Consider the following 16,855-nt stretch of genomic DNA (forward strand, 5'->3'; position numbering starts at 1 on the left):
CAGCTGGAAATAAGGGCCTTAAAAGCCTCAGAAAACTAGAGCATCTCTTTAACCACTGAAAGCACATTCCACATACAGCTCAGAAGCAGAGATTTCAAATAGCAACCGCAAAAAACACACGGGAATGTCCATTCAACTGGAGTTTGTTTCTCTTTGAAATGTTACAACCTTTTCCTCCAGGAACGTGCTGAATCCAGAGTCTGGTCGTGGTAGTGCTGGACTCTCTGCCCTCTCTGTTAAAGAAAGAAGATGTTTGGCAGTGACAATAGTTATTGCATGCTGGGCTCTCTTATCACCACACCACCACGCCTAGACAGTCCAGGGGGGATCAGCCGGTGCCGCAGGTCAGAGGCTGGTCACAGGCACCGTGGGGCAGAGGGCTTCTGTCATGGCACACATTTTACTACCCTGGATGTTGCAATTGCGGCAGCATTGAAAGAAGAAAAAAGCTACCGTGGTCACAAAGCAACCCAGCTAGCTGGAGCCGCAAAACAGAAACCCAAGCGTTTGGAAAAGCTGCTGTTACCACTGCTCTTCAGACACTGTGATTGTGTTTTCAGATGTTGAGGGGAAGCAGACAATTTTAAACTTACTAAGCTTGAGGGTGTTGGCCACATCTTGTGTTTGTGTGCGCAACTTTCTAAAAGTAGCAGTATAATACCAGAATTATGTCTACATAGGTTACAAAGAGGTAAAAATATACATGCTACTAGTGCTTCCTGTGCTGGAAGTATTTTTAAAAGCATCAGCTGCACAGAAATACCATGACCAAGAGTTGCCCAGTGGTGTGTCCTGTCTTCTGAGAACAATTAATTGGTTGAAATCAAGTTTCTATAAACCAGAAAACGGAGAAACTGAGAGACAAAAACTACAGGATATGTAAGCTGAGGCCCCTTTCCCTAACTCCTTATAGCTTGCAGTAATTGAGAGATGGCTCAAAATACACCCCCTGTGGAACAGCAAAGAACATGCTGTGTTTGCTTGTTGCATTTGCTTATGCGCACCCACGGGACATCTCTGTTAGCTGCAGGTGCTCTGAATGGTACAGGAGCGCTAGGAGCAGGGTGGGAGAACAGTCACTCGGGTCTGAGGCACAGAGAAGGACCCAAATGACCTGGGTGATGGCCAGAGAGACCTCTGTCCTCCTGCGGATTAGTTAGCACCCAGCCACATTCCTAGCAGTCATTTCCAGAGATTCAAGAAGCCTAAAAGCAAGGCCCTAGAAGCAATCACAAGGGCAAACAAAGGAACACTGCATTTAATGCATCTCAAAACATTGTGGGAGCAGATTCAGAGTCTAAAGATAAAGTAGGGTTAGCAATAAACCATTGCCAGCATTAAGATATTGCTGCTGCTGCTCCTGATGTATATTAACTGAAGTAGCTGAATTATCACTCCCTGCCCTGAGAGAAGCACAAGCAACACAACCAGGATGTGGAAACAGACCCGAGCCAGGGCACAAGCCTAATGCAGAGCATTCAGAAATGCTCTGCTACACAGCGAGAGCAGCAACACCAGCTGCTGTGGGCCTGAACACTAAGGCCCGAGGAAGTGGAAGACGAAGAATTGGTAGCTCTTAATGGATATTTGGGACTTACCTGACAGGTTACTTTCGAAGTTTCTTTATGAAGCTGACCTCATCCCGGTTTCTGATGCCATACCTGAACAGAAAGTTATGCTGTAACATGCCACTTTCCCAGGAACCACAACCTTTGAAATCCTATAGCTGCCTCTTTCCCGGGGGAGATGGACACCTACGATCCCGTGCTGTGCTCTAATGCAGGGCAAGTTAAAATTCTCACTCCTCTATGAAGAACATGCTGCCAGCAATGAAGGATCTGATCATCTGCCTTTTTAACTGCAACATCCCCTTAAACGCAACATCTATCACCCATGGCTCAGTCTTTCGAGGACAGCTTTGATTAGGGCTGTCTTGCTAAATTTTTAATACTTCAGACAAGCTTTTCTTGCTGGTCTGCACGCAGGCTGGCATACCCAGCAGCGCTGTATGCCACAGCTGGAGTGCTCAGAAGCACCTCCTGCCTGCTTGCCTTGAGAACGGGCATGGAAACATGGGAATGGTTTGTCAGTGTTGTTACTAGATGGTCTCTGATATGCGGCTGAGCAGATCCAGAGCCCAACACTTATCCCTGGTTTGCCCTTTGCTTGCCATTCTTCCTTCCTACCCTTCTACCTCAGCAGCTCTGCCAAGCCCTCTGTGAGGGAGACTGAGCGCTGGAATGGGTTGTCCAGAGAGGTTGTGGAGTCCACATTCTTGGAGATATTCAAAACCCCACTGGACGCGGTCCTGAGCAACCAGCTCTAGCTGACCCTGCTTGTGCAGAGGGTTGGACCAGAGGACTTCCAGAGGTCCCTTCTCCCCTGGATCCTCTCGACCACATAATGTGTCCTGACCCCATCCTCTGCTGAGTAGCTCCCCGTGCTCCCAGTTTCCCTGGAGATGAACTGATGTGCTTCATGTGCATGACACCATTCCTGGCCTTCTCTGTGTTCCACTCCCCTCACGCTCGTGCTTTTTCTCACTAATCTTGTCTCTGCAGGATACCTCAGGTGTAACCTTAGTAAGCATAACCTATCCTGCAGGCGCTTGCCATAGGCGGCCAAGGGGCAATGCGTCCGAGTGCCCTGGTGTGGTCTGAATTGGATGAACACGCTCGGCACAGGATGGTGGTGGCTGAGGAACTACTTGAGGCCTCCCTGTCCTGTAGACGGCCTCTCAGCCTGTCCGGGCAGGGCCTGTCCTGCCTCTCTGTGCGGTGCTGGTCCCATCTTGCAGTCAATTACAAGTGGAATCATAGAATCATTTAGGTTGGAAAACACCTTTAAAATCGTCAAGTCCAACCGTTAACTGCCAAGTCCACCACTAAACCGTGTCCCTAAGCGCCACATCTACGCGGCTTTTAAATCCCTCCGGGGATGGTGACTCCACCGCTGCCCTGGGCAGCCCGCTGCAGTGCTGGGAGGCCCCGTCTGAGCCAGGGCAGTCCCGAGTCAGCCTGTGCAGCTGCTGCGTGCGCTGCCGCTGGGCCCCGCCGGCCCCACGGACGCCAGAAGAGACTTGATTACTCACTCTCTCAGCTTCTTCCTGTCATCCGCCAGCTTCTCTCCGGCGTAGGTTAAGTGGTATGTCCTCCATATGTACTTCCTAGGGGAAAAACACTTGGGGGGGGCGGCAGGAGGAACCGCTGGGAAAGTGATGAAGGTGGGGGTGAGCGGAGCCCGCCAGCCCCCCGCTGCCGCTCACCAGCTGAGGTGCTGGACGCCGCCCTGCCGTGCCTGCCGCAGCTGGACGTGCCGCCGCAGCGCCTTCTTCAGCTCCAGCACCGAGGCGTTCTGCACCACCACCACGGCTGGAGCGGGGGAGAGCCCCGTCAGCGCCCCGGCCGCCGGCCTGCCACCCCGCACCGCCCAGCCGGGCCCGGGCCCCCGGCCCGCTCCTCCCGCCCCCCGGCCCCGGGACGCACGCATGGTCTCGCCGTCCGCCTTGCAGACGCGCACCGTCATGGCCTGCCCGTACTCCAGCGCCACCTGCGAGCCGATCTCCTCCGCCGTCACCTGCGGGCGGCACGGCCGCGACATGCGAGCGAGGCGGGCCTGAGCCCCGCCGCCGCCCGCCCGGCCCCGTCCCCCGCCGCCCCCGGCCCCACCTGCGGCGGGAGGTCGCAGAGCAGCGGGTCCTGCACCAGCCGCGCCAGCGCCGCCTGGAAGAGCTCCAGCACCTCGGCGTGCGCCAGCTCCTCCTCGGCCTCCGCCATCGCCGTCGCCGCGCCGGAAGGGGCGGGCGGCGCGGCGGCAGCGGGGATGCTGCTCTTCTGCCCGGCCTGCGGCAACGTGCTGGTGGCCGAGGAGGGGCCGCGCTGCCACCGCTTCGCCTGCACCACCTGCCCCTACGTGCGCAACGTCACGCGGAAGGTGCCGGGGCGGCGCGGGGCGCGGGCGGGGGCCGGGGGGCGGCGGGGCGCGGGCCGGGGCCCCCTGACCGGCGGCGTCCCGCAGGTGACGAGCAGGAAGTACCCGCGGCTGAAGGAGGTGGACGACGTGCTGGGCGGCGCCGCGGCCTGGGAGAACGTGGACTCCACCGCAGGTAGGGCCGGGCCGGGGGCCGGGGCGGGGGCCGGGGTCCGGGCCTCGCCTCGCCTGACGGCGCCGCGCCTCCCCCCGCAGAGCCGTGCCCCAAGTGCGAGCACCCCCGCGCCTACTTCATGCAGATCCAGACGCGCTCGGCCGACGAGCCCATGACCACCTTCTACAAGTGCTGCAACGCGCAGTGCGGGCACCGCTGGCGGGACTGAGGCCCCCGGCCCACCCGGGGCCTGCGGGGCCGCGGCACGGGCCCAGCCCGCTCTCCCTCCGCGCGGCCGGGGAGAGGGGCTCGGCCTGGGCCCGGCCCCGGGAGCGCAAGCCCCGCGGGGAGGGGGTCTGGGTGCCGCGGGGGAGGGGGTCTGGATGCCGCCTCCTGCAATAAACACGTCCCTGGGTGGAAGTAACCGTCTGCTGTGTGCTTGCTTTAAAACCGGGCCTGGGATACTGAAAACGACAGTGGGAGCCTCTGAAAGGGTGTTCGTCCCGGCTGGGGGGCCCCCATTGCACACAGTGCAGTCGTTCTGCTGAAAGCACACAGAACAAACTAATGCCAGTGTTTAAAACATAGACAGACCTTACGATAACCAAGGGAAAGAAGTTACCAAACCTCAGCACGGAGGCAGCTGCTGTGCAACAGAGCAGAAGGCAAAGCAAAGGAAAAACGTTACTGCTGTGGCCTTCGGGGGAGGAAAAAAGCAAAAGGCCTTTGCTGTGCCTCGTGAAAACCCCGTAAGATAAAGCAGAAACTATGAACGATGTGCTCTGCAAGCAATTACTGGTAAAAAGAGAATATACTTAAAGTGGGATCAAATATTACCTGTGTCTTAACGTTAAGCTTTATTCTCCGTTTAAATACATTCAAAAGTAAAAAGGATAAATAACTTAATAGAAACAAGATGGAGCGGAAATTGTAACATTTAATCTGCATTAATACTCACTCCGACAGGCTAAACCAATTTAATATGACTCAGCTTTACCTTTTATACAGGTATAATCTGCACCCATTTATTCCAGTTCACTTCACGGGGAAACACTCTGCCCAGCCTGAGAGTACAGTCTATCGTAGGCTCATAGTATATCGTTGGGGTTTCGCTCAGTTTGGGATTGTTTAGTCTTTCTTCCACAACTGGCTGAGAAAAGAGCGACACCAGGGATGGCTTTTTCATGTAGAATCGTCTGATGCAACCAAGAGTTTCCAGACCCTGCAGAAAAATTCACGTATTTTAGCTTGAGCAGTTGCAATGAAAAAAATGCACTTAATGCTGTTCTACCTACAGTGTTCTCAGAAACCTTAGACAATTTGTACTAGAAGTGGCTTCACTCACCCCCTCAGGAGACCACGGGGGTGGCAAAGATGACAGAGCAACAGAGCACGTTCCCAAGCTGGATAGATGCTCATTTGTCACGTTCAGCACAGTGGTTGACATCTGGATACTGCCACAGAACACGTGTTCAACAACAGAGCTCGACATTTAGGACCAGTTACAAATCCTTTAATGGTGGGATAGGTGTAAACCTTCTGGGGCAGTTCGTGCTAACGGGTTCGCATTCATTCCCACAGCAACACCCAGCACGGCAACCTGTGTGCTGTATGTGCTGAAAACATCTGCTGTGTGTTCGGTGATCGCACGTAGGTATGTGTCTAGATTTACTAATATTTGGTATATCACAAATACAAGCTCTGTCTATGGTTTCAAAACCAGTTCTTATCAAATTTATTGCTAGAGAAATCAGATTCAAGTTCTCCGGTCTGTAAAATGCACAGGTAATTTCTTGACTTTGTGGATTTGAATAAAAGTTGACTAGGAATCGGTATTGCTCTCCCACACGTGCATGCCTCGCCACTCTCCACTCTGTCCTGCAGTCTGAAACCTGTCTGCTGCTGCTCTGCCTGTGCCCTGATCCCAGCCGCCCTCCTGGCAGCGTTGCGGTGGCACAGGACGACCAAGCTGCGATGGAACACCGAGGAAACGTGGTTGCTCAGTGCATGGTCGGCAGTGTACACAACCTGCATTGTTACCAAAAGGCATGATGAGCCTTTGGGCAGACGTGTGGCGTACGTACACTGGAGTATTAATTTCCAGCACTAGTAGGGGATGTCGTGCTTACGAGAAGGACTGTGATATTACTGCTATACCTAAGATTTTGAATCCTTATGGGGGGGAAAAAAAAATATCAAGGTTTCATTTGCAAAGTAGCAGTGGTGGCAATCAAACTTCAAGATGTGGGAAAAAAATAGGAGAAACTCAAATTTTCTCACCATGTACTGTTACAATTAAGGATGCATGCCTTTAAGCAGGTCTGTCAGGACAGAAGGTCTTATTTACAGTACTGTCTAGCACAGACACGTTTCAGTCTGATTCTTATGTCAAAGGTTACCCATCTGAGAGGTATGTAAGGGAAAAAAAAAAGATAAATTCTAAGGTGATTAACACTGCATTAAACAGCCCAACTTAATATTTGACAGTGACAAGCCACTGCTCTTGAGTAACCAACTAGAATTTCAACTGCGGGTACATCCATTTCAGAAGCAAGCTCAAACTTTAAAATCGGTAATACAGTAATTCCAAGGACAGGCAAAGCAGGCTTCCTTCCACCCTCACTGTGAACAGTCACTTGCTCTGGCTTCGGTTAATTTGCACTAAAAGAGAAGATTGTTTTTCATGGTTCATTCACAGTCCCATTTTCCTGGGACTTCCAGCAAAGTAGTTGCTGACTCTTAAATGCAGAAGCTGAACCAGATTAAAGTTCACGCAGCTGATGATTCACATACCTGCAGTATCTCTAAGACAGCAACAGGCTGCAGCACCCCCATGTAATGCTGCAACAGCATGCCTTCCGTTACGCCCGGCTTTGTCATGATGTGGTAGAGCACAGCTTCCATCATCCCCTTACACACGGGTTTATTCAGATTCCCATCCACAATCCTCCATGGTCTCCCAATGAAGCAGACATTCTCGCAGCCCCTGCAAAAGACAATTTAAGCTCAGCTCTGTCAGGAATTACCCTTCTAGCTAGATTTCCCATCATCATCATTTATGCGTCATAGAGATTCTTACTACATCCACTGCCAGTGTTTGCTCACATCCTAGGTGTAAATTCTGCAGCTGCTCTGAGAATGGGCAGAGGCTGGTGCTGATCTACCAGACAGTTCCACAGACCTGAAGTATTTCATGCTAGGTGTTCACCACCGAGAAGCACTGTTAGCACCACTATACCACCCAACAATTAGCTTGAGTCTTGACCAGGAAAGCTTTCTTTCGCTTGTTTGTTTGTTACTAGCTCTAATATCCTCCAAAAGTTATCCAAGACCTGCTTCAATCTGCAACATGCAGTAACAGTGCTCAGACAGGAAACCGAATTCCTCATTTTCAGCATTTTGGAGTCAAAAGACAGACCCTGCATGGAAATTCACATTTCCCATATTGCAGTTTCTCCAGGCCTTTCCTGGGCACATGGAAGCTGAGACTTTCTGGCACCGGACTTATCTGAGAAAGAAAATTAGTTTTGTTCCTCTGATATTTGGAGCTAGTTGGTTTTTAGAAAAAAAACGTGCATCAGAGAAATTTTTTCAGCATGCATACGAGCCCGAGTAACATTAGCGAGAACAATAGAGGAAAACATGGGGTTTCTCCACCGTCGATGCTCACTGCCCATCAGAGCATAAAACTAAGGTGTCCAAATCATTTGCTTTCAAGTATTATTTTGGTAGTGCTAAGCATTTAGTTATTCTGCAGACATCTCTGTTACTCACCGGTCCCTGGCTGCCTGGGATATATCTGTCATAGAACTTCCTGGAAAGAAAAGAACACAGTTTTAATTAACCCAAACTCTTTATCTAGTGGAACGAAAGTAAAAGGTGGCTAAGCTGTAAAATGCAACAGCTTATGCTAGAAAATAACAAGCAAAAACTACACCGTGTGGTGGTCTTAGTTGCAAAGTTCCACTCTGACTGCGTTACCTGTCTGCAGCATACTCTTTCTTTCCCACACCTCTTCTCGCAACCACATCTGTCTTCTCCAACCACACTTTTTGTGGTTCCATTCCCAGATCACAGCAAGAAGTTTTATTCCTAGAAGTCTGACAGCATGGCTGAGCAACAAGTAATTCTATGGACAAAGAAGGGAGTTTCACGCGGAGAGCTATGCAGGGTCTCAGCATGCGGGCACTCCTGTGGGTTTAACTTAATGCTCCTGGTAATCATACGGAAGCTGAGCAGAAGTCCGAGTAGACTTGAGAATGCAAACTCAAGATTTCAGCAGAGTTTGGTTGCAAAGGGAAGGTTGTCTCTGCAACTGCCATTGTGCATTATGTCATGGGTTTTAATTACACAATTACTTAATGTAGGTACTTCTACCACACCCAGAGGCTAAGAGCTTTGGCTTAAGCACATGTAAACCCTTCAGCTGGCCTTCATCAGTAAGACCAGTAAGAAGTCTGCTTGATGACATAACTACTATTTTTTCCCTCCTGTGTTACAAACAAATAGAGGAAGTTAAATCCAAAACAGCGCTTTAGTAGCTTCATGTTAAGAACTGCTGAAGTCTTTGCTCTTGAGACAGCCCTGAGTCTGTTTCCTGCAGGAGGGCTCCACTTAAACAATACCAAGCTCTAAGATGCTGCAGATCAGTCTGCACTGATTGACATGGCAGTCCGCAGCTGTAAACGTGGGTACCAGCAGATCTTGGCAAAATACCACACAAACAGCTTGTGATTCAATCTGAAATCAGAGCTGATAAAAACAAAACCAAAATAAAATCCCCAACAACCTACTTAATGTAAAGCTTGGCAAGAACTACTAGCTATTAAGAAAGAAAACTGGCAGTAAAAAGGAAATGAAAATGAAGTCAAATTGGGTTACAAACGAGGCTATTGATCTTCTCACTGGGATGTGCTGCTTTCTGGTGAATGGTTTAATGACTTTACAGCTTTCAGTCGTGGGCATTCTAGTTAAATGTACACCAGCAGCGCCGGGTTCTCTAGGTTTAGAGATGTCTAGCCTTTGGACTGAAGCCAGAGATGAGAAATTTGAGATCCAAATATGGTTTTGGAGAAGAATAAGACATGGAAACGAGTTTCTAAGGAAAACACATTTCTGGAATAGTCATGAACATTCCAGCAATAGGCCTAGGAAGGAATCTTTGATGTATTTGAAACCTCCAAGACCTTCCAGATCAAGTAGTGTAATGCCACTTCGTCTGTGAGAAGTGAACACCTCTATCACTGGTGCGGCTTCATAAAGAAGCTAGTATTTGCTTATAAAACGGAGCTTGCGGTTTGGGATCAACTGAGGATGAGCTAGTCTCTATTTCTTGGAGGTAGAGTGCTCCTACCTACCTTTAGAGACTCCTGGGTTCTCCTGTAAGTAGGAAAGGTCATCGTACTGCTCACTGGCTGATTGTTCAAGGACAGGGATCTGCCTGTTGTGCTCAGTGCTGAGCTCATCATTCTCCTCTTCAAGCTCTTTGTCCTCAGAACAAGATTTATTTTGTTCTTTGTCAGTGTCCACGTTCGCAGCATCTGGAGCACACACTGGGTGTTCAGCTAGGTGTTCTGTCTGCCTTCCCAGGGAGCCTGTTTCTTCATCCATGATTAAAGCTTCCCTCATTGTAACAGGGTCAGTAACACCTGCATCAAAGTTATTTTCATTCGCACTTTTCAAACCACTCTGTGAACCCTGGCAGAGCTGGTTGCCATCTCGAAGGACATCATTTTGAGTCTTACATCTCTTCCTTGGGGGTTCTTCATCGCTGACAGATTGTGTATCTTTTCCCAGCTGCTCCTCCTCTTTCGAACATTCCTCTCCCTTCTTTGGTTCTGACGGCAGGCAATCCTGTTGTACGTCTGGGAGAGCGGCTTCAGCACCTTGCTGATCAGAATCATCTGATTTATTCTTCAGACATACTGAATGTAACAGCCATGGCTTGGCATATACTATTGCAACCAGTCTTACAGTATGGCCTCCTACTTCTAAAACCTGCTGCATTTCAATAAGGTCCTATAAAAAACAAACAAAAAAAAACCAAACACAAAAATTGTCTCAGGAGCTTTCACTGGAAAATGTCAGTTTAAACAAGTATCATGGAATCGCCATCTTTAACTGGCAGCAAAGAAAGAGGAAGAGCTTAGTAGAACGTTCAATTTTCTGTCCTGCTGCACTGAAGTTGGAAAGATGTTTTACCCTTTAAACTTTTCTGAAATTACAGCACGAGACTTTTTTTTTCAGCTTAAATTAAGTTAAAATGTAACTGGGAAAGAGTATTTTGCTTCTAAAGGTGAATGTTGGTATTTCCAGGTTTCTGAAACAGTTCATTCCTACCTCTGAGTAAGCGCTGCTTTAATTTTTGGCCTTCCTAACTTTGAGGCGAGATTGCTGTCAGGTATTGGTATGTGATATCTTGCCTAATATAAAGAGCTTTGTTCAATTTATATTTGCTTCCTACAACCTGGAAGATTGCCCTATTCAAGGGGAATACTAAGCATGCAAACATTGATGTACGGAAAGCAACTGGCTGTAAAACCACCTGAATGTATTGCTCCAAGCTCCTGGTGCGTTCAGGTTCCACCTCTTCATAGCTGCAGAAACGTTTGCTCAGCTCAGCTTTGCAAATTCCGAAGTGGGAAGTTGCCTCTATTGCATTACGGATCTCCAAAACAGCAGCTACATCTCTGGGATTATAGCCATAACGTTCTGTACACTCATGAAGAAACCGATCAACCTCATAATTTTCTTCTTGGACTTTTATCAGCCTGGTAAAAGTTTCAGGGAGGCAGGAGACTCCCACAACCATGTCATCAAGCAGAGAAGAAACTGCAAAGCAAATAAAAAATAAGCGTATAAGCTGTGAAGCAGTTGTTACTATGCAACACGCTACAGAAAGATAAATATTCTGAGACAGACAGATTAGAGGTGTTCTAGACTATTCCAATTTAAAACAGAGCTCAGTTTTCCATCTTCATTGCTGCAGTTTCCTTTTTTCTTCCTGCCTTATGTATTTGTCTCTGAAAAGACCTGTAGAAGAAGAGCAAGCTGGTTTACAAGGGCTTACCCTCATACCAAAGCGAAGCATTGCTGAAAGACAGTGTAGACTTACTGGTATTCTCTCTAACACTCTAGCTTAACTCTAAGTTGATGAGGGAATCATCTCCTTTTTTCTGGAAGAAGGTCAAGTGAAAAGTTTAGGGCAAGGAAATGCTATGGAGGACCCTATAATCGAAAAATTGGAAGCAGTTGATCCATGGTAGAAAGCAATTGGCCAAATATGGTATAAACAACAAGTCAACAATGTCTTAGTACAATTAGTGTAACAAAGCATCTCAGTGTTTGGAGACAGGTCCATCACTGTACAAAACTGACCCCCACTGTACAGAGTATTCAGAAGTGGAAGCAGCGTAACACCTTTTTCCAGTCCCGGATGATTAGAGGGTAGCTTTCGCACTGTTCTTGCCTTTTATCTGCAGGCTGCCTTTACATCATGCCTTGAGGGACGCTCTCATGACAGCTGCACCTCTTTGACAGCCAAGGAAAAATGAGAACAACTGTAATGAGCCCTCAGCTCAGCAGACCTGGAGGGCGTGTGTGGCAGCAGAGATAGGAGAAAGAATTTCTATTTTACCGCTACCACAACAGCAATAGGACTGGGCAGGGACAGCACTAGACCTTCCACCTAAAGAGCTAAACAACTAAAGGCTTTCCTGGATACATTTGCATTACAGCTGAAAGGAAGATGCTCTTCAAGAAGGGGGAGTGCTGATAAATTGCAAACACTCAAGCTCTAAATATTATCAAAATGTTTAAATTACTGGAGGTAAAAGGCCAGAGACTGGACACCACTATTTCAGGCACTTGCATGAGACAAGTAAATATGAATTTCCATTCAAGGAGCTCTGAAAGATTTTCTTTTCTCTTTACAGAAGAGAATGCCTGGGTGTGACATAATATGGTGTTTTAAGTTGCAGAAGGGACTGAAAAACCTCCTGGGGAAGGGATAACAGAGCAGAAGACAGACTTCCTCTTTGGATTAATAGTTTCACACAACGTGAAATACAGGCAAGGACTTGTTACTAACAAAAGGTGCCTCTAAGTCAACTACCTGTTTGTTTTAAGTCAGGAGAGAAAGCATCAGAAGGCAAACTGCATGTGTAATGGAAAAAGAACGTTCCTATTAAGAGGCTTTGTTCAAATCAGTCCATCAGCTCATGAATTCGCTGTCTTTCCTGCTACAACCCACTTCTGTGCAAGTTAGGCCAAACAGAACTAACCTGGAGAGCTGAGTCTTCCTGGAACTGGCGTACATCGCAGCTTAACCTTCACCTGGCAGGAATTGACCACAATATTGTCACTGGGACTCAGATTGCGCATGCTGACAATTCCAGGGGCATAGTAGCCTCTCATCAGTAAGTAATTGGTATGAGATGCTTGACGAGCTTTCACTTCTATTCTCCGTTTGCCTCCAGAGCTGTCATCTAAGTCATCATCATCGTCATCATCATCCTCAAGTCCTTCTTTTCCCAAACTACAGCAAACAGAGGTGTTTTTTTTGTTTGTTGGGTTTTTTTTTCCCAGAATAAGAAAGTGACTCATTACATTGAGCAGAGCAAGAACACATGCTATTCTGCATTCTAGTATTTAGTCATGAACAGCTGTGGGTATGTCCATAGCAGGGTGATTTAAAGTGCTGAGAACAAGCAACTACAGAAAAGAAAATACACTAAAGGTCCCTGGAAAAGGAAACTCTCTCTTTTTTGCAAACATGTTGAAATGAACCCAAAATATCTCAACTGACAGTGCTGAACCTCTTTGGTTCAGCAGACACTTCATCATGAGGAACATCTGTCAGAGCACGAAGGCTGAGACCATAAGGGATACTGCAGTATAGGGCAGACAGTGTTTATTTTTAAGGGAGAAAAGGAGAAGAAAGAATTACAGACCAAACACTTCAGTTACTTTAAAAAAGAAAAAAAAGCTAAAAAAACAACACAAAACAAACTGCAGACAGCCTCAAAGTAAAGAAAGAATAGTAGTAGCAGCCGGAATAGATTTCCCAGAAAGAAACTTAGTCAAACCAACCCTATTTCTTTCCAGGACACAAGAGCCGTTATGGGTAAAGGTGAAGGCTCTGAACAACCTGATCTAACTCTGAAGTTGCCTCTGTTTTAAGCAGGTTAGACCAGAGACAACCAAAGGTTCCTTGCAACCTTTTCTAAGATGAGTTAGACCTTAAGTACCTTCCCTTAAAACATATTTAAAACCAAAAGGGAACACATCATTTAGAAAAAACAGTGCAAGTACATAACCAGTTGGAAAACTGGACTCGGATGCCTGCACACAGAAGTGGGACTAGTCCGGGTTCAGTATATTTTTGCTAATGACCTGGGTGGTAAAATAGCTTATTAAATTTGCATGGGATCACCAAACTGGAGAGCCTGCAGATTTATGAGAAGACAAGATTTGCATTCAGAACATTTCCAGCAAACTGGAGAAATAGTCTGGAAAAGAGCAGGGAGCAATTTCATATGGAGAGTATGTTATTCGTATGGATAATATGTTATTTATATTACAGCACTATGCACCTGTCCCTCCACACTAAGAGGAAACAATTAATTAGATAAAGGAAAAGAAACTTGTTACAATGAATCACAAGAATCATAAGCTGTACATGAATCACCGCGTTGGGGTTTTTTTTTTGTTTGTTTGGGTTGGGTTTTTTTTGGCAAGACCATGGCCATTCATCATCTTGGGATGTATTAGCAGGCATATCACCTATGTAACATGATGTAATTGGCACAGACCTGCCAGCAAGAGCATGGCATTTGTTTTTTGACATCACAGTTCAGTGCAGAGGAAAATAATGAGAAAGACAGGAGATCTGGTTAACATGAATAACATAGCAAAAACACATGGAAGGAGGAAAGGAACTGAGGCTGCTCATTTTAAAGAACAGCATATTATGGGAGGAGGACTATGATAACAATCTTCAAATAGGTAATAGCCTGCTCTAAAGAGGAAGAGAACAAAGTGTTTTCCATATATATATATATAAACAGGAAGCAAGAGGTACAGTAAAGTACAGCAAGAGATTTTGGTTGCACTCTAAGAAAACAGATAATGATTGTAAGGATAACTACTCATAGGATTAGACTGCCTAGGGAGAGAGTTTCAATTTCAGTGGCAGGCAATTAATGGAGGCTTTTTTTAAAAAAAAAAAAAAAAAAATCAAGGAGGAAACAGTACGTAGAACCAATATTGTGGAGACAGGTTTCACTCATAAAGCTGAAACCCTTATTACTAATCCTTCTTAATCCTTGAAATGGGAAGGTACAATGTTGATGAAAATGCTCATATAGCATACACTGCTCTCCTTTCCACATTAGCTCTGATGGCAATGAAGTGCCTAGCAATTTAAATGTCACATATGTGGAGACAAATGCAGTCCAAGGCTATCATGACAGGCTCTAACTAAAGTGCCATTAAGTCTTCAGAATGCTCCCGTAGAAATAAAAATCTAAACAATATCACAGTAAAACATGCCACAACACAGTGCAGAAAATGCTAATGCCTGTCCAATTTCATTCAAGTTACCCCCAAACCCTATTTACTAATAGAAATATTACCTAATAGAAATAACAGTGTTTACCTTTTTATCACTTCATTTTCCACCATAGTGCTGTCCACCACAACTATCTGCTCTGGGATTCTTACATTCACAGTTACAAGTCCCAGGGAAAATAGGGAAAGCATTGCCACACACTGGCCACCAGGTCCATCCATAGGAAATGCAATCATTCCTTCTGATGCTTTGTTTTCTTGATCTTTAAATGAGAAGTTATCTGGCTGGTCTGATTTTTCAGCATCTTTGAGCTTCTCGAGGAACTGAAAGGACTCTGTACAAATTGTACTGGGAAACCGCCATGTAAAAACTCTGGACAAAAAGACAAATTCAAGGAAGCACAAAACTTTCATAATTTGTTCTTACTGAATATGAATTTTAGACCCACGGTAACACAAAGCAGCCAAACAGTTGAAGTCCCATGCTAGAGCTGGTGACCAAGTACCTTCTACATCTGCTTTCACAGTCCTTTTACTAGTTCCAAAACATTAGGTATTTACGCACCATGTAAAGGTCAGGTACTCTATAGCAAATACAAAGCAAAGACCTCATCTTCTGCTTGAGCACTGAATACATTTACAGTTAAATTCTCCTCCTCCACCCCCGACATCCAGGTACAGTGCAGCACGAAGGAACTGGACAGGAAAAGCAAGCAACCATCAGAATGACAAGAGTACTAAAGAAATCTTTCCACCACATCTAGAACTTTGGTGCTACCTCTCCTCTCCTCTGCGTATGTCTTTGTAAAGGCTTGCCCAGCAAACTTGGCTCTGTTCCCTGTACGGCCCTAATTCCTAACTGAATAAAGGGCTAACATACATACATCATACATACACACACGTCACCTTCATCTGTTCAGCTTCAGCTGTGATGGTCAGGTTCTTTGCTCGAGATACTTCATGTGCATTCTCTCCTCCATGCCAAGCACGCCTGGGTAGGTTCTTTTATTTGCGCAAGCAGTGACCTTTCTGATACTCACCTGTAGTAACTCTGAGACAGCTGATACGACATGGGTACAAAAGGCAAAGCCCGGCTTTTCTTTGGTCCCAGTGTGTGGTTTACTCGACGGCGATTGACCAAGCTTCTCTTCTGACACTCTAGGAAAGCCTTCACAAGAATGTCATCCCGGTACTCCCGGTACAAACGGAATGTCTGCAAAGAAACCCCCGTTCAATGTAAAAGGCAGCGTTAGCTCTGAATCCACAGTTAGACTCACCTACTTGAGGTTTACATTAACTAAATGAACATGGAGCTACAAGACAGAAAGTAAATGATACATATAAATTCACCTAACTACACTATTCTATTCCTTTTATGGGATTCCAGGCTTTCCACAGTAAATCCCAATTAAATTAACTAAATACTATAGAACACTTGATATTCAAAATGAGATCAGGCTCCCACTAGAATTATATATGTAAAAAATGCTCATCTGCAACACATTTTGGTGGATTCTTCCCATCATTTTACCAGGAACAAAATTGCTTCCATAAGCTTGACTTTCTAGGCTCCACTCTTTCCTGCTGATGAGATGTTAAACTCCCTTTGGATTTCTAACTTCATTTTTTAAGTGCCTGACTGATAGATGATACATTTTTGTGGTCCTCAACACTGAGGGAGAGGCTTCCCAACACCAGCGTCAGCTGGATACTAGGACTGTGTTCGTGATATCTCCTCTAGAGCATAATTACAACTGCTCGTGGGCACTAAATTATGACAGTTTGACCCAATGGAAGGGATGCGCAGTTTATTTCATATGGTTTTTGGGGGTTGCTGCAACCTCACATCTAGCAATCTCATCCTCAGAGCGAAAAGCAACATACTGAAAATCTGCCTAGAATATATAATTTCCTAAAAGCAGAAGAGAATAATCCCCACAGAATGGACACAAACCTAAGTTTCTGGGTTTCCTTTCTCCCATTTGAAAAAGACATGTATCCAAGTAGGAAGGAGAACCTCTTTAGAGTTGTATGACTAGTAAAGTTTGGTCCCGATACTGTACCTGAAATGACTGGCAAGATTTCATCTGGTTATCTGAGAGTGCCAAAGTGCTCTGAATCAAATTCTGTAGCACTAGAAAATGAATATCATAGACACTGAAAGAAAAAAAGAAAAAAAGAGTTTATTCATGATGATTTTTG

General features: G+C 46.2%; 3 protein-coding genes across 7 annotated transcripts in view; 1 reads left to right on the plus strand and 2 right to left on the minus strand.

Annotated features, from left to right (window-relative positions):
* Positions 1-27: 27 nt before the first annotated feature.
* Positions 28-3,802, minus strand: SNRNP25 (small nuclear ribonucleoprotein U11/U12 subunit 25). The gene is made up of 6 exons (XM_075166020.1): positions 3,669-3,802; positions 3,486-3,576; positions 3,266-3,371; positions 3,092-3,166; positions 1,599-1,661; positions 28-233 (listed from the first exon to the last, which is right to left on the minus strand). The coding sequence occupies exons 1-5, from the start codon at positions 3,774-3,776 to the stop codon at positions 1,607-1,609; spliced, it is 435 nt and encodes a 144-aa protein (XP_075022121.1). The 5' UTR covers positions 3,777-3,802; the 3' UTR covers positions 28-233; positions 1,599-1,606.
* On the plus strand, positions 3,764-4,508 carry POLR3K (RNA polymerase III subunit K). The gene is made up of 3 exons (XM_075166022.1): positions 3,764-3,933; positions 4,018-4,105; positions 4,186-4,508. The coding sequence occupies exons 1-3, from the start codon at positions 3,823-3,825 to the stop codon at positions 4,311-4,313; spliced, it is 327 nt and encodes a 108-aa protein (XP_075022123.1). The 5' UTR covers positions 3,764-3,822; the 3' UTR covers positions 4,314-4,508.
* Positions 4,509-4,926: 418 nt separating this feature from the next.
* GTF3C1 (general transcription factor IIIC subunit 1) overlaps positions 4,927-16,855 on the minus strand; it is a 43,263-nt gene continuing 31,334 nt past the window's right edge. For 3 of the 5 annotated variants that reach the window (XM_075166024.1, XM_075166023.1, XM_075166028.1), the window contains 9 exons: positions 16,717-16,810; positions 15,694-15,866; positions 14,742-15,026; positions 12,367-12,620; positions 10,629-10,915; positions 9,442-10,102; positions 7,859-7,898; positions 6,878-7,070; positions 4,927-5,306 (listed from right to left, as the gene is read on the minus strand). In XM_075166024.1, coding sequence (XP_075022125.1) covers positions 5,085-5,306; positions 6,878-7,070; positions 7,859-7,898; positions 9,442-10,102; positions 10,629-10,915; positions 12,367-12,620; positions 14,742-15,026; positions 15,694-15,866; positions 16,717-16,810 — 2,209 coding nt within the window. In that variant the 3' untranslated portion in view covers positions 4,927-5,084. Of the gene's footprint in view, positions 5,307-6,877; positions 7,071-7,858; positions 7,899-8,757; positions 8,837-9,441; positions 10,103-10,628; positions 10,916-12,366; positions 12,621-14,741; positions 15,027-15,693; positions 15,867-16,716; positions 16,811-16,855 lie in introns of those variants that run through there. The other 2 variants (XM_075166026.1, XM_075166027.1) reach the window with 2 other exon arrangements.

The sequence above is a fragment of the Calonectris borealis genome, chromosome 16 (assembly GCF_964195595.1).
Source record: "Calonectris borealis chromosome 16, bCalBor7.hap1.2, whole genome shotgun sequence".
Lineage (NCBI taxonomy): Eukaryota > Metazoa > Chordata > Aves > Procellariiformes > Procellariidae > Calonectris > Calonectris borealis.

Excerpts from the sequence above, each read along its gene's own strand:
- SNRNP25 (XM_075166020.1), bottom strand. The coding sequence starts at position 3,776 with ATGGCGGAGGCCGAGGAGGAGCTGGCGCACGCCGAGGTGCTGGAGCTC. Across the intron at positions 3,372-3,485 it reads GGCGGACGGCGAGACCATGC|CCGTGGTGGTGGTGCAGAAC; the intron begins GTGCGTCCCGGG and ends CCCCCGCTCCAG. Across the intron at positions 3,167-3,265 it reads GGCGTCCAGCACCTCAGCTG|GAAGTACATATGGAGGACAT; the intron begins GTGAGCGGCAGC and ends TTTTTCCCCTAG.
- POLR3K (XM_075166022.1), top strand. The coding sequence starts at position 3,823 with ATGCTGCTCTTCTGCCCGGCCTGCGGCAACGTGCTGGTGGCCGAGGAG. Across the intron at positions 3,934-4,017 it reads TGCGCAACGTCACGCGGAAG|GTGACGAGCAGGAAGTACCC; the intron begins GTGCCGGGGCGG and ends GGCGTCCCGCAG. Across the intron at positions 4,106-4,185 it reads GAACGTGGACTCCACCGCAG|AGCCGTGCCCCAAGTGCGAG; the intron begins GTAGGGCCGGGC and ends CTCCCCCCGCAG.